Genomic DNA, 16077 nt, shown 5'->3' with positions numbered 1-16077 from the left:
ACGTGTTGGAGTGGTACGAAGCCAACGGGGTCACCTTCGTGCCAAAGGAAATGAACCCGCCCAACGCGCCGGAGCTTCGACCAATAGAGAAATATTGGGCGATTATGAAGCAGGCCCTCCGGAAGAACCCAAAAGTTGTCAAATCGCAGGCGGACTTCAAGAGAAAATGGATTTCTGCTAAAAAAAAAACTACAACCTGACGTTGTACAGAACCTTATGGACGGGGTAAAGAGGAAGGTGCGAGCATACGGGCTTGGGCTCGAAGTATGAATAAAAAGAAAATGCCAAAAGTTGTTTAATGATTTTTATTTTACTGTCTAAAATTTTCAAAAGGATCGTTCTACTGGGCGAATTTCTACAGCGTTTTTTCCGTGATGCAATTTGATGTGACACACCCTTTATTACTTGCATCATTTTTATTTGTTAGTATTTATTAGTTGTTTTTATTAGTACATTCAGAGTGGCAAGCTCTAGAATACGTGTGAACACAGTGCAAGTCGGTAGAAATTTCCTTGACGAAAAATTCCCCCGACCAGAACGGGAATCGGACCCGAACCCCCGCCATGTTAAGTGTGGCGCTAACCACTCGGCCACGGGAGCACATATATTATATATCTAATATGTAAATCCACAGTCTGGTAGCGATATCCATGTTATTCTCTAATATGGTTCAAAATTGTTCGAACTTCAAATGAAAATTTTTACTACTGAAGTGCTAACAGTAAAAAAAAACTAAAAAGTTATTTCAAAAATTTCGATGCATTCTAAAATAATATTTGAAGTGGTAAACAAGTGGATTGTATAATATAATTGAGGAGTTTTTACGTCGAAAATGCGGTCGTCTCCTAGCTACAACCCCTTACATTTTTTTTCTCAACAGTGAGCAGTCTCGTTAGAATGATTTTATTCGCATGATCTGCATATAAAATGGCCAGCAATAAGTGAAACAAAACTGAGCATGCATTCATGCAGGACTTATAAAATACCATAACATATTTTAGAACGTTAGAAAAAAGAGCAGGGGTGTCTTCGATCCAGAGTTTCCTGACATTAATTATGCCTTACCTAAAATGGTGTAAAAACAACATTGTTCGATTTTAATATACTCTATTAAACAAGTTTCAGGTCTGTTATTTTGAAAGCCCTGCTGTTGACAGACGCACATGATTTTTGTATATTCCTGTAATTTATTTTTTTAATTACACACGCTTCTGTGGACCTAATTTCGCTAACTTCAAATCAATGGAAAAAATTCAATTTAGTGCGATGATGAATCTATGACAAGGTAACTTGTGTAAAAAATGTCAGACTGTCATCACATTTTAAAACGTATTGTTCGAAGATCAGTATCAACATTTAGTCACTAGATGCTATTTGCACACTGGACCGGAAACTTATCGTGTCATGATTAATTGAATACTATTATAGAATATATATTATTATATATTACATATTATATATTATTATTAACTAGATTAAAGAATAGAAATCCAATATGTTGCAATAGTTCTCGCCTAGTTATCTCGCTTTTGCAAACACGATCGAGTTATTGTGAGTTGCACTTGAAGGATAAAATTTCGTACCAAACTGTGTTCATTTGAACTAAATCGAACCATTCTAACTATGCTGAATAAAGCCTCCAACGTGAAAACAATTTTCCCAACCCATTATATTATTATCGACCACTCGTGAGTGTTTTGATAAACATTGATGAGCGACTCAACTGGGAGGTGATTGACGACTAGTTCAGAACATGTGATTCAAGACGATTCGACTTGAATAGTAGTTTACCTTACCAAAACATGAGAAAATGCATGAAATTACTCACCGACGATGTGCACTGGATGACATCACGGCAGTTATCTCCCTCGCCGGCGACCAATCGGAACCATTCACCGGCATCTTTGTCTTTGCAAAGCTCTTTCTCGAATGACTCTTCCTTTTTGGTTTCCTCCGCCTGTCGCTTTGTTCGCCCGGTGGCCGTAGCTTTAAGAAGAGAGAAAAAATTGGAAATTATAAATACCACTTGTTCGAAATAGAATGTAAATAGGATAATAAAATAATGATTCGAAAATTATTTCTTCATTTGAGCTCATCAGGTGAACCATCCTTCCGATATTGAATACTGATGAGATCTCAATAAGTGAAATATCAGCCCCCAGAGCATAATGTTCAATTGATGCTTCTCAAATGTCACTAAAACATATTTTCGCTCGTGGGGAATCTTCGAAACTCGAACCAACGAGGAAACAAATTGATCGGTCGCACAGGCATTTGAAGTGCAATGAGTATGGTTTTCGTGGCACGACTTTCTGATTCAGTACGAACATATTTTTTTGTTCTTGAACAACACCGCCGACTCAGGTGATGCAAGATCGAGGCGCCTTCTAGTCGGCATTCCTACCATTTGATGATGATGATGATGATGATGTTGTTGTGACATATGAACGCGAGAAGAAGACTAATGTTTCCACGACATTTGATCTTTAAGCATTCGGTGCTCTGCCATAAATTCGCACCTTTGCGGCATGTGCGCACCTATGTGGCTGTGGGATGCGCGACAGCAAGATACAAACTTGCGCCGCTGCCACTCTGATATTGCCTGAAGCTCTGCTCGATTTGGCATGCTTCACGCGCCCCGGTTGTGATAGGGGAGAGTGAACCGGGCACTCAAAAAAAAAAAAAAAATAGAGGTTTGGCGCACGTCTTTATTAATCGCGCACAAAACGTGTATTGATTCAATCATCGTTGCTTGCAATTGGCCTTTGGCGGCGAAGTTTCGCGCGAGCTGCTACCCACTGCCACAAGTGCTGATGCTTCTCCCAGGCCGTTACAAAGTTGCCGGTCATCATTGTGTCGAGCCCACAGTCATTGACATTTACCGTGTCTTGTTGAAATCGAAAGCTTCCATTGAAAATCGTACCCTGTACGGGTATCCGGTTTGGGAATCGTAATGAGATATGATTAAAGCTGTCAACAAGTATATTTGCTGCTACTGGTTTAAAGGTATGACAGGATATTTATGTCTTCTAGATATCTAGGCAGAGTTGTGAGGAAATGTTTCTACATGTTGCATTAATGGCAAAATGCAACTGGCATCGCGATAAATTGATAAAATCAATATAGGAGTTTCTTAATCATAAGATGGGAAAATTAATATTCAATGTGTAACATCACTTCCTCCTTACTTACCTCCTTGTATATTAAACATGCCAACTGGAAAAAACAAAATTCCTTCCGTGATGAAACGATAGAAACCACAATATACCATATGAAAATGTTGGATTAATCACTAGTGTTAACGTATTTCAGAAGCTGTAAACCGTAGATTTATCGAGTTGAATCGATAGCCAAAACAGGAGAATAACCCTCAAAATGACTGGAGACTGTCCACGAAATAATCGCAAAGCATTCGAATATAACCAGAAATAGTTAATTTACTTACATTTCAATACCCGAATTCGTTATTCGGTAACAGCACATTCTATTGCAATACAATGAACTTTAAAATGGTTTTGTTTGTCAGAGATCTACATTTTCTGGGTTAGAATGAGAAGCTTTATAATTACAAGAGTAAATTGGTCTACAACTTCAATATTTTGAACTTAATCAATCGTAGATAATAGAACAGTATAACACAGCGAGATTCTAGAGCATATACAAAAAACATGGTTACTCTAATACCATTTATTCGGATAGAATATTTACCTGAATGTTGCAAAGTTCACTTCATCGAACTTGCGCAAGTAACCTCACCTCGTTCAAAGCCAGGTGCATCGCAGGCGAGCTTTTTGAGTGTGCGCAATGGATTATTGAAATTCTTCAAATCATACGTGCTCGGCTTGAAAATGAAAATCACGCTATTATCATCAATCCTGATAAAACACCAGCTGAAGAGCACGTGTGTGTATCCAATGCGAATGTTGTTGGAGACATTGCTGGCGACTGCACAGCTACGCAAGAAATTGTGATTCGGGAATGAAATAATAACATGGAGTTGCTGGATGTATGATATTGAATGGCAAAAGCGAGGATCACATCATATGCACATCTTTACTTTGGTTAGTCGAAAAAATACGCTCTGAGGAAATCGGTAGTGTTATTTCCTCTGAAATTACAGATTCGTCTATTGATCACCGACTCTCCTATGTTCTGTAATCTGACCGAGCCAGAATTACACGAACGGATCGCTATCAGTCTTCCGGAAAACACTTACACATGTCCACGCGATGTAAAAATTCCATGTTTTTGTTTGAACACGAACATGCTTTTCGCTAGTGTTCGATGTTTACCCCAAACACGAACAATGATACTCAAACATAAACATGCGTTTCTCACATCATAAACAAACACGATGTTTATAACTCAAGCACATCATGTCCAAACATACCACCCGTTGTGGCAGTATGCTTTGCGTTTCATTTCATGCACGGAAAAACATAATTCCTCCTAAAAAAAAATCTTTGAAGAGCACTTTTTCACAGAAACAGAAATTTAGTTCGTACTGAAAAAATTACGTGAACTCAGATGCCATGAATTCATGCACATTTTCCAAGACTGATTAAATAATCCTTAGCAATTTCCCGTGAAAAGTCAACAGCCTCTGAATAGAAAGAAGCTTTCTATGAGAATTTTTTTCTCCGTGTATGTTGAAAATTGAATTTTCGAGAACCGAGTGCACAGTGGGGCGACGTCATACGAAAGCTGGCCAAATGAATAAATAAATAAATACCCAAAAGTTTGTTTTCGATGGATGTTTTCAGGAAAGTTCACACCTATTCTTGGTATTTTGATGTGGGAAACTAAACGTCTCCGCCACGCTCTATTAAATTTTAGTACTTGTTCAAATAGCTGATAATAGCGGATGTTACATAAATTCAACTTATAATTTGATGCGTGGACTAAATAATGATATCAATTGTGAAGGACTCTGATATCAATTGAAGCTTATTTTGTTCAGAACAGATAAAGAGAAGTATTTTATTTGCCCAAAATTTCAGACGAAGCACCCATTGTCATGATAGATTCTTCCCCTCTCTTTTCCATGTCAACACACTAACACACCGTGTGTTGAGTGGTGGTGGTGTGTCTAATTCGCTTCTTTTACTCTACACATTGCCGTTGCTTGGGTGAAAATACAAGAGAGACTGTACATGATGTTTGAACATCATGTGAAACAAACATGTCACATTTTCAAACATAAGATACGAAATAATCACATTTGTCTACTAACACAAAACTGCGAGAGCAGCATAAACATTGTTCGTCTCGTACGCAGTGTTTTATGTGGAACACGGACGACTGATCGCTATATTGCTTTCTGTAATCCGTTTGGCTCAAATCCAATTGCGTTGTGCAAATGGTGCAAGCTTGCCACACAATTCGACATAGACTACATAGAGCTTCATGTTTCATTTCTGTGAAGGTAAAATGGTAACGAATTTTCTGGTGAAATAAGCACGCTTTTAAAACGAAAATTTCAAATGAAAATTGACCCTAATATGTGATCGTCTACGAAGCTACGTCTAGTCCGTGATTTCAACATTTCGAGAAAAACGCGTTTAAAGTTTTTACTATCACTCCGCGAGATTGCGTTACAAACTATCAACCGTATTTCGGTTTGGATGGTCGAAACAACTTCGTAAACCACTCTGAGCATTAAAACATCCTTTTATAGTGTTTAGTTTACGAAAGATGGCAACACGTGTAAAGAATTTCAAGACACTGAAGAAGTGAGCTTTGATTAAGTGACGACTGAAATTCCTCCCTTATCTGGCATCCATTAGCTACAACCGGAAGGGTTGTCTCTTGAACGGCAATTGTACCTTTTTAAACAATTTATCTTCCGATCCTAACAAAAAAGACTAGGTAGCTCCGAAGCCAAAAGAACCCCTGCCTAAAAAACAAAAAACGAAGGTGAGCTGAGTGTGTAGAATTTCACCGAGAAGTGCTTTGTACATTATTTTCAAGAGTTTTCGTATATTTTTTTTGTTAAATGGTGACCAAGAAACTGCCGAAAAGCCTGGAAAAATCGATCCAAAAAGTAAGAAAAGAGTTCAGAAAAAAATTATCGGAGGTTGTGTCCAAGACACGTTGATGTGGAACTACGCTGTTATTTTATTCGAGCTGCTTGTTAATAACTTCGGATATTATTTTCGAATGCTGCGAATCTTAGAAATAACTGTTTAGTAGAATGGTTCAGTTCACGATAATTGAAAATTTACCTCGAAAGCTATTACGGTACCCTTTTTCGCAATAGACATACACTCGGCTACATGTGATTGTATACTTGTTGCACCAGCAACATTATTCCACATCTCATAACTACGTCAATCTTTCTTTGACACCGCATGGAAAAAACAACAATGACAATACTTGCGAGTATGTCATTCATGTCATTCAGTATTGTCTCAGGGCTTGAAGCGACTAAGAATATGAACACTTCTCATCATTTTGCGCTATTCTTGCTTCTGTTAATATTATTGGCCTCGAAATAAGTTGTTTCTCATGCTCGAGATAAGCGCAGCTGTTATCCTTAGTGGAGGAAGTTTTGTTACTGGCAAGCGAAACCCAATCACATACAAAATTCTAGAACGATATTTATTTTCTTGGTGTCTAAATAATCCAAATAAATTGTGTGTATTAATGTCAATAACCTCGAAAGTTGTATTGCTTCATTATCATCAAGATTGGCGCAAATACCATTCTTGTTGAAGGCAGTTTTGCGATTGGCGCGCGAACCCAAGTAACTCACAACATTCCAGCACGACAGTTATTATGGTTTAGCTTGATATTCATAGAATAATTATGTGGTGCACAACCTTAACTCCTGCTTCGCCATAGCGTCAGTTCAATGCAATGTCAAAGGCACCAACGAAGCCTTTATGATGACGGAAAACAAGCGATGTTAACGATGTTATTTGCCTAAGCATATTTATTATCGCGGCTGCATAGTTTACACCACCAAACAATCGTCAAAACATTAGGTGATTGTTGCATTGCGACAGGGCCGGTGCACACGGGAGCAGATACAAATGGGGGTGCTTATAAGTTGCTCGTTCTTGACGACACGGGTTTGGAAGCTCACAAATGAGCAGAACAAATGTATGGGGAAATGGAAATGCTTCTAGTTTTCATCAAGTTGAACCATTTACACACCAGGGGACTGTAATATAGCATAAAAACAAATCTTAGAAAATTTTCAATTCGTTTGGAATGTAAATTGCCAAAATGCGTTCGTGGAAAAAATAGTTATTGACATTAACTTTATTTCATAAAAACGGGACCTGTTTTCTGATTTGACAACCTTGATTGAAGACGTAGTTCTACATCAAAAATACCAGGAAACGCGATGCGAACAGCACGAAAAAAAGGCCTAGAAGAGAAAATTCTCATCTGAAGAAGGTGAGGCAAAATGCGTTTGATTTTGAATTGAGAAATTACGTTTATTATTCAAAATTTATGCAACATTTGTTTTTTATTATTTTCACTGAACCGATTGAAGAGACCATTGCTGTAAAGAAGATGAAAAAAGCGGAAATGATTCGAAATAAAAAACAGAGCAAAAATGCTGAAGAAGACGAGGTAGAATTTTTGATACTCCATAATAATTATTATCTAAAAATTGTTGTAATGGTTTCAGATCCTCGAAAAGTTGGAAAAAATCGAAAATGAGCAGAAGAAGAGCAGAAGTGGTTTGAAAAGAAAAACCAACGTTGATGCTAAAGAAACAGCAAACAGATCGCTTAAAAAAAGAAAATGAAATTTCGTAAATTTTTTCATGCGTTTCGAAATAAATATGTTTATCGGGATTGTACGAAAACTGTATTTGCGGCGTCAATATTCGAATTAGAGACTTTGGAGTTGTTTTCAACGATTTTTCATGGCTTTCGGGTCCCGAATCGCTGAAAAAGTGAATTTGCCAAAAATCACGTATTAGGTCCCTTTTTTCGTGGACGATCACATATGTGTACTGTGAAAAAATAAATTTTTGCATTACTCGAGAATCACTCAAGTAAATGAAACCAAATTAGGCATATTGAGGTTTTAGGGTGCAATAAATGTTTTTACGGTGGTTAGACTTTCCACCCCCCTCTCTAAGGAGAAGGCCGCCATACAAAAGAAACACAAATTTTTGCATTATTCGAGAATTATTCATGCAAATGAAACCAAATTAGGCATATTGAGGTTTTAGGATGCAATAGATGTTTCTATGTCGGTTAGACTCTCCAACCCCCTCTCTAAGAGGGGGCAGCCATACAAATGAAACACACATTTCTGCATTATTCGAGAACTAATTAAGCAAATGAAACCAAATTTGGCATCTAAAAGTTTAAGGGTGCAATAAATGTTTCTATGGTGGTTAGACTCTCCACCCCCCTCTCTAAGGAGAAGGCCACCATACAAAAGAAACACAAATTTTTGCATTATTCGAGAATTATTCATGCAAATGAAACCAAATTAGGCATATTGAGGTTTTAGGGCACAATAAATGTTTCTATGGTAGTTAGACTCTCCACCCCACTCTCTAAGGGGGGGCTGCCATACAAATGAAACACAAATTTCTGCATTACTCGAGCTAGCGAAATTGATCTTTGTATGAAACTGGAAATGAATTTTGATGTGATGAAACGCACTCCTATATCTTCTTCTATCTATACAAAAAAAAAAGGATCGCCGGATGTGTTGATAAGAGTAGAACTCGAGGAAGCATTTTGACCATTTAGGGCAGTCTTTATTCTATAATATTTTCTGTATAAAACATTTATTACATGTAACGGAGAAACATGTTATTTGCAAGTGGTTGAAAAATCTTGAACGAGAATTGTGTCTCAAAATAATCTGATATTATAATTATGAGTTTTGTTTTTGAAATACTAGGAATTTTATAGTAAAAGTTAAATTCAACGGGATCGATTAGAAGATCAATCAATGAACAGTTCTGCTATTGAACCCATGAACTTGCTAATAGTAATATACGTGAATGTTTGAAGGTATTGATAACAACACACAAATTTTGGGCGGGACGAAGTTTGCCGGGTCAGCTAGTGATTCTATAAAACTCAACCGTGACAGACGTTTGGAATTTAGTCGAAATCTTGGTAGTAATCCAATGAGGTACATATCCAGGTGAAGCAGTAGGCGAAGTATATTTGTATTGGCGACCGAAATATGGTTTCGTAATTATTTGCGTTCTTCACGAAGTGTATATAGAAGAAACAAAACAATGTTCAAAATACTCACGGTTTCATGATGGTTTGAGCCAAATTTCTCATGAAATCTTGCAACTTTTTGTCTTTTAACAGATGACAATTGTATTGTGGCCTATTTCCCTTATTAATATGGAGAAAAAACCCAGTGTGTAGTCGTAGTTTTAGTCTTCAAAAGCAGTAACTTTTTCAGTGGAACGCTGCTTAATTGAAGACCATTTTTCTCACATCACACACACCCACACTGACAGCCATAGTAATATTAATATGGTATCATTAAAATTAGATAAGTTCGTTTGTTTCTATGGCCCTGGGGGAGTAAAAATGTTTCACTAAAATATCACTTTTGTTGGTTTATTTCGACGTGATTTTACAAATGTTCACTGCATGCTATCACGTTATGTTTATTATACGCGGGATACGTATGTTTTTTTTCATTGATAACACACTTATTGAAAAAAGCATTTTCACACGGATGCGGTGGGCAATCAAAGAAAACACAACGACTGACGTCACTATTTGAGAAATAGTTTTGGCAGGGCATGCTATGTGAATCGAAACTCTACCATCTTTTTTCCAGGACATTGGTAGTAATCCAAGTTCTAGAAAAGAACGCTTTAGCTGGCCCACATGTTACTTTACTTTATGATTACTTTATTTCTTTATTTATTCATCTGACTATTGTTGTCTTAATAAAAATATGATGGGGAAAAACCAAGAGAAGGCGTAAAAACCCCACATCTTTTTACAAACAAACTTTACAAACAATCTATACATAAACAAACAGTAAATTTTGAACGCGACATCTCGAATAATAACAGTAAATAAAATAACAGTAAGCTTAAACCTGTAGTCAGATCATAAAAAAGCAGATGAAACTGAGTGGGAACTGTGCCGTTGTCCATAGCAGTCTTCGTTGTCAGTGGTACCTAATCAGGTCCTGGAGCCGGTGCTTAAATTCAGACGCAGTAGAGGCAAAATCGAAATGGACGAAGACTTCGTTGAAACTAGCCGACATGAAGCGCATTGGTTCGCGAAGGCCGTATAAAGTGTTCCGGGGCTCAAGCAGCAGAAAATTTCGTTGGCGAAGCGGTCGTTCACGAGCTTAAATGTTGAGTTGTCCTAATAATTCAGGTGCGTTGACTTCTCCGTTAAAAATTTTCGCAATGAACACAGCTTGAACAATGTTCCTTCTCTGCAGTGTCTGAAGTCCCAACAATCGGCATCGATCTTCGTTTTCGGGGTAGGTTCACAGAATCTCGCCACGGAAGACGACGGAGGACATATCTCATAAATTTCCTTTGTATCAAGTCGATTCTAGCGGTCCACGTTGGCTGATATAGACACCATACTTGGGAATTTGATTCCCAAATCGATCTCACCAGAGCGCAGTATAGAGACCGGAGGTAAAGTGGGTCATTAAATTCTCGGGATATTTTAAACATAAATCCCAGCTGCCGGCTGGCTTTAGATATCATGTCGTTCTAGTGCAATGCAAAGGTAAATGCTGAGTCTAGGATAACGCCAAGATCACGAACTTTAGGGACACGATCGAGAGACTGTCCGTCAATTGTATAATCGAATATTATCGGATTCAGCTTGCGGTGAAACGTAATAACATTGCATTAGTGAATGCTTAGCGTTAGCATGTTCCGTGTACACCATTCAGAGAAACGATTCAGCGGCCGTTGTAAAGCATGGCAGTCTTCAAAACTTCTGATGACCACGTAAACTTTGACGTCATTGGCGTAAAACAATCGGCAACCAGGTGGTAGTACGATAGAAAGCTCATTAATAAACATTGAGAATGGCAAGGGCCCCAGATTGCTCCCTTGTGGCACGCCAGACAGGTTCGAAAATTGTTCCGATCTTTCCGACCCAACGTTAACGGTGAGCATACCATTCGTGAGGTACGATTTAACCCAACTGACAAGATCCTCGGAGACACCAATTCGTCCTAATCGTTCCAGCAGTGTTCCGTGGTCAACTCTATCAAAGGCTGATTTCAAGTCTGTGTAGACGGTGTCGACTTGAGCACCTGCATCAATATTGCTTACGCAAACCAGGACAAATCAACTCCTCGCAACATTTTTTGAGGATATAGGTTGGGATGCCATCGGGACTAGACATTGAACACTTCAATTTATTTGTAGCAGATTTCACTTGATCCGGCGGGACTTCGAGGTTTCTCAAATGGCACACATCTCTAGATGTATCTCTACAAGCGTCTAAAATTTGGAATCCTGACGAAGTCCTATGATTGAATGCTTTTCTGAAGTGAATTGAACCATCTAATTTCGTCACAATTTTCACTGTCAGTTTAGTGAATATGGTGGGGTAAATATAATTTGTGGACACCACTAATTTTTTAACGAAAAGATAGGAAGATCGAAAAGAAAAGATCGATGTTCTTGATTTTTTGGAGTACAAAGAATCGATAAAAAATTGAAAATTGAAAAAGGATCGATCTAAGATCGCCCAATCCTAGTTGATACTAGCACTTTATTCGAGAATAAACGTGTAGGAAAGACGAAAAGTTTTACAAACAGTGCACAAGTGTATTGTGTTTTGTTTACAAATAAGACACAGTATACTTTGAAAATGGCTGCAGAGCGGTATCGACGTATTTTCCCATCTTAGGATATACTTCTAAGCGCCCTGGTCAATTCATCACAATCAAAAGATGGAGGCGAGAGGATGAAATATAAGTATCGTCCAATTTATAGAAGACCAGTTGAATTTTGCTCACCATCTCTTAGGTGTGACGAATATGACTTCAAGTTATAACTAGATGTATTAGTGACAACGATGTCATGGTTTTCATATGTATTTGTGAAAAATGTTTGCAGTGTCAATTTTGTAGACGACCACTCATTTGATTCATCGCTTAATGTTTTTTTTTGGATTAAGAGTTTGCGAAATGCCGAAGAGAAAACATTGAAGCATTTCACCAAGCAAAAGTAGAAATTAGAGAAATTTCGAATGACACGGAAAAACTAGAAGAACTCCACATAAATTGAAGTTCTTCAATCGGATGAGGCGGAAAATGATTCGAAGCAACCTCAATTTTATTGGTTCAAGTCAAGCACTCTCTGAAGTTAAACATTTCTCGAGAGACAATTCGTCACCTGTTCATCAAAAGATCTAAAGAGGTGAAAGCTCCTAATTCTACACTTTCTCACACTGAGAAATGATAAAGCTCGCAAAAAAAAATCCCTGAAAATTTGTGGTTTTGATGCTTTGATTGAAAAGAAGTCTGATAGCAACTGAACAGCAAAAATAACGATTTTTTCGATCTGAGCTAGTGTTGAATGTATACTACCTGAACTACCGAATAATGAAGCAAAACATCAAGACTAGAGTGTTTCGAAAATATGTTTGCATGATCCCACGTAAGAGTTGCTAGTATTAATAAAGCACAGAATTTGCATTCTTTAATTCCTGTTCAAATCAAACTTCAAAAAGGGGTTGAACAAAACGCTGTGACTTAATCCCACACTAGCCGATACTTTGTTCGTTGCGTGTCGACGACTTGCACGAAAATGTTGGAAAGACAGATGTCGCAATACCAAGGTACATCAAGATGCACGACATGCATAAACGATTGCATCTACCGGTTTTCGAATGACTAATAATTACTTCATTCATGCAATCTATGAATAATTTGCATTTAAATTCTAGACACATGTGTGTGGTGTGTTTGTGCTGTTATAAGAATAGCTTCGGAAATCTACCCTTTTTACACCCTGTACAGTTTTTAACGTTTGAAGACTTGTTCACTTCGACTATGAATGTGAAAAACTCTCGTTTCCAAAGAATTGTTCCCCCGCAAGTTGGTTCACAATTTCCACCGCACAAGTGTTCGGAGTAGACAAGTCACTCGCCCGAAATCAGGTCAGAAGGTTGCCCTGAATAAAGCAAAAATTGCGTCAGTTGCATGCCACAATACCAGTTATTTCAAACTCTCTCGTATTTACGTGTTTATTGATTGAGTTTTTTTTTCCATTTTTATGCATCCAGCTAAATCGGGTATCAACAAAACTGGATTGTGCAGAAATTTGTTTACGTCGTCGTCGTCGTCATCGCCGTAACGCAGACCTGTCAACGGGCCGCACCCCGTTTTGGGCGCAATGGCAGCCAATGTTCCGACCGCTGCAACGCGCGCACTGTAAGCGAGCAATTTGTTATTTATTGTTCACTTTTTTTTCGTGGCTGTTTCGGAGGGTTCATGTCAAGACCGAAAACGCAATGTGCTTGCATACCGGATACCGCACCGAAGTGTGGTGAGCGGTTCAGCCGGGTATGTCTGCAGCCATCGCGGACGGGGTCGCGGGGATGACGACGATGTTGAAATTACACAATCCTGCAGCTGGAAATCGAGGAAAAAACGGTGAGAAAAATAAGCATCTCGAGCTGATCGCTTGTATCTTGTGTTATCGGGCCACATAATAATGCGAGTGGAACTCTCTCCAGCCGCAAACCAGTTGGGACTGGGACTGGGACGATGTTGAGGGGGTGTTTTGTGAATGTCACACGCGGCTTTTGTGGACGTGGAGTTTATAAGAAAGGTTGTATTGAGGTGTATTATGAAATCTACGACAAACGGAGGCTGATTCGAAGAGCAGCGAAAGAAGAAACAGCCGATTATTATGTGTGTTATTTGTGAGCGAACCTGTTCCGAATCTGTATGGACATGCTGCGAGACACAGAGAGGCTGCCAAATATGTCACGCGGCAACGACATGTGAAATGTTAGTTTATCACCGGTTGTTGTGTGTGTGTGTGAGTGGAATGACAGCAATGAATTCCTAGGAGGTTAGCAGGAAAACATGAGTTTTTCCAAAAATAGAAAAACACATTCAGTTTTGGAAAAGGCGGAACTGACACTGGTAACATGTTCGCCTCCAAATGTAGGTTTCCGGGGCACAACCAATTAGCCAAACTGCACGCTATATTTCGTTCGCCTCCTAATCTTGCAGCACGAATGAAGTATATTTTGAAATAAAATAGCAAACACTATCGCTAAATCAAACCACCGATAGTAAAAGCCGAGAACACTCGACAAGTTGCATGAATAAAATGGAAAAAAGCAAAGAATTGAACGGAGTGAAGAAGAAAAACAACTTTCAAAAGTGCCATGCCAAAAAAAGTACACAAAAAGCGAATGGTATAATGTGCAAACATTCGCATACAAACACAACATTGATAATTAGCAGTGTGTGCCTTTTTTTGCCACAGCACATAATGTGGCCGTTGTTTGAGAGTCGAAGGCAAATTGGTGCTTGCAAAACAACGACAAAAACAGCATTGCGTGAATTTGAATATCGCTTGACCTGTTCGGATGAGAGCCATCTTTATACGATGCATTGGTTAGTCTCCCCCGAGGTTGAATAAAAAAGCGATGTTCATGTGGAAAAGTTCGTCGCTTGAAATCATTGCAGTCACTTAATTTTTTTTAGAGTTTTTGTGTGGAGAACTTAGCATATTGACTATTTTCTAAAATCAGATTGATGTTTCCGTTCGTGAAGTTGTCACTTTTCACCGAGAAGTATCTCTGAAGGAACAAAACGTGTTCGATGAACGATTACACAATCAAAATCAAGATTGCAGGTTCGTCGCCTGTTGACATGGGAACTTCTCACCGGTTACTTTCAGTATTTATTCACTAAGTGGAAAGCAAAAACCATAAAAAATACTCACCCGAAGCCACTAAAGCCAGGACGCAAATTATGGCAACCAATTTCGCCATATTTACCGCTGCTGGGTGTACCCCTCAGGTGTACAAATTATTTCAAACTCTGACGCTACGTAAAAAAGAATCTCCTGCGCGAGGAGAAACTTTCAAGAAAACTTATGACCTAAAGGCACTCGGAAAATCCGGCTTGTGTTCGTCGCCAATCTGTCCGTGTGCGAATTTTCGCGATCACTCAACGCACTAGTAACAATATACCAATTCCGTTCACGAGTTGTTGTTCACCCAGTTCACACTTTCAAAAAACCAAAAAAAAAAGGAAGATATAATATCCTGTGCTAAACGTTCGGTTCGGACCCAGCGAATGTTGCTGGCGCTGGCGTTGAGACACTGAATCACACTGAAAGCACACTGGCGTCGGTTGGCCACTAGGACTGCCTTTTTGGAGCAACAACGGTTCGGTTCGCGCCGCTCGTCTCGACGCGATTCGACGGCGACAGTGGAAGAAGAAGAAGAAAAAAAGGAGGAAAACTGAGCGAAGGAGAGTGGAGAGTGCTTAGCTTGACCGCAGCTGGGTTTTAGGAGCCCGCGTAACTGCGAGACAATTATGTGGTTCTGCACACTTACGGTGTCCGATTTGACACCGAACCTGGTAAACGCAAGAGAGCGTTCGGCGAGAATCACGCTTTTATATGGCGCGCAGTTTTTTTTGCCCACTTTTGTACCGTTCAGCGAAACCTCCAACAGGGGAGACGGTTCTCACGCGTTGGCAGAACTCCGAGAGTGAGTGACGGGTGGATTTTCCCCAGGTGACATGGGGCTTGATGCGCCACGTGAATGAAGGTGATGGCGATAGTGCACTCAGAAGATACGGTTCTCGCCCGCACATTCGAACATCCTCGATTCGACATCGCAGGGGACGTTCACATTCTTCTTTTCTTTTGATGCATTTCGAGAATCGTAGAGAGGGACATTAGTTCAAGAATTTCAAGGACTTGATCGCGCATGAGGTAGGTATATTACATCCAATCTTAGTCGGGGAACTGAGTAGAAAATAGGAGCTGAAAAGTAAATTCATAACTTATGTTAACGTATATTTTTGAAGGATCCAATCACTCGGCCTGCCTACGATTGAGTATACCCTCTGTCCCTAAGCAACCTGGAATCGTTATCTGCT

At 39.1% G+C, this 16077-nt stretch overlaps 1 protein-coding gene across 1 annotated transcript in view; it reads right to left on the bottom strand.

Moving 5' to 3' along the window:
* Positions 1-15564, bottom strand: part of LOC129768080 (chitin deacetylase 1) — a 51905-nt gene extending 36341 nt beyond the window's left edge. Inside the window, exons 1-2 of the mRNA XM_055769494.1 lie at positions 14909-15564; positions 1829-1986 (exon numbers count right to left, since the gene is read on the bottom strand). Of these exons, the coding sequence (XP_055625469.1) occupies positions 1829-1986; positions 14909-14957 (207 nt within the window). The 5' untranslated portion in view covers positions 14958-15564. The remainder of the gene's footprint in view (positions 1-1828; positions 1987-14908) is intronic.
* Positions 15565-16077: the final 513 nt, after the last annotated feature.

This window comes from Toxorhynchites rutilus, chromosome 2 (genome assembly GCF_029784135.1).
Source record: "Toxorhynchites rutilus septentrionalis strain SRP chromosome 2, ASM2978413v1, whole genome shotgun sequence".
Taxonomy (NCBI): domain Eukaryota; kingdom Metazoa; phylum Arthropoda; class Insecta; order Diptera; family Culicidae; genus Toxorhynchites; species Toxorhynchites rutilus.
The sequence above is the reverse complement of the archived record's forward strand: the minus strand, read 5'-3'. Positions and strand labels throughout refer to the sequence as shown.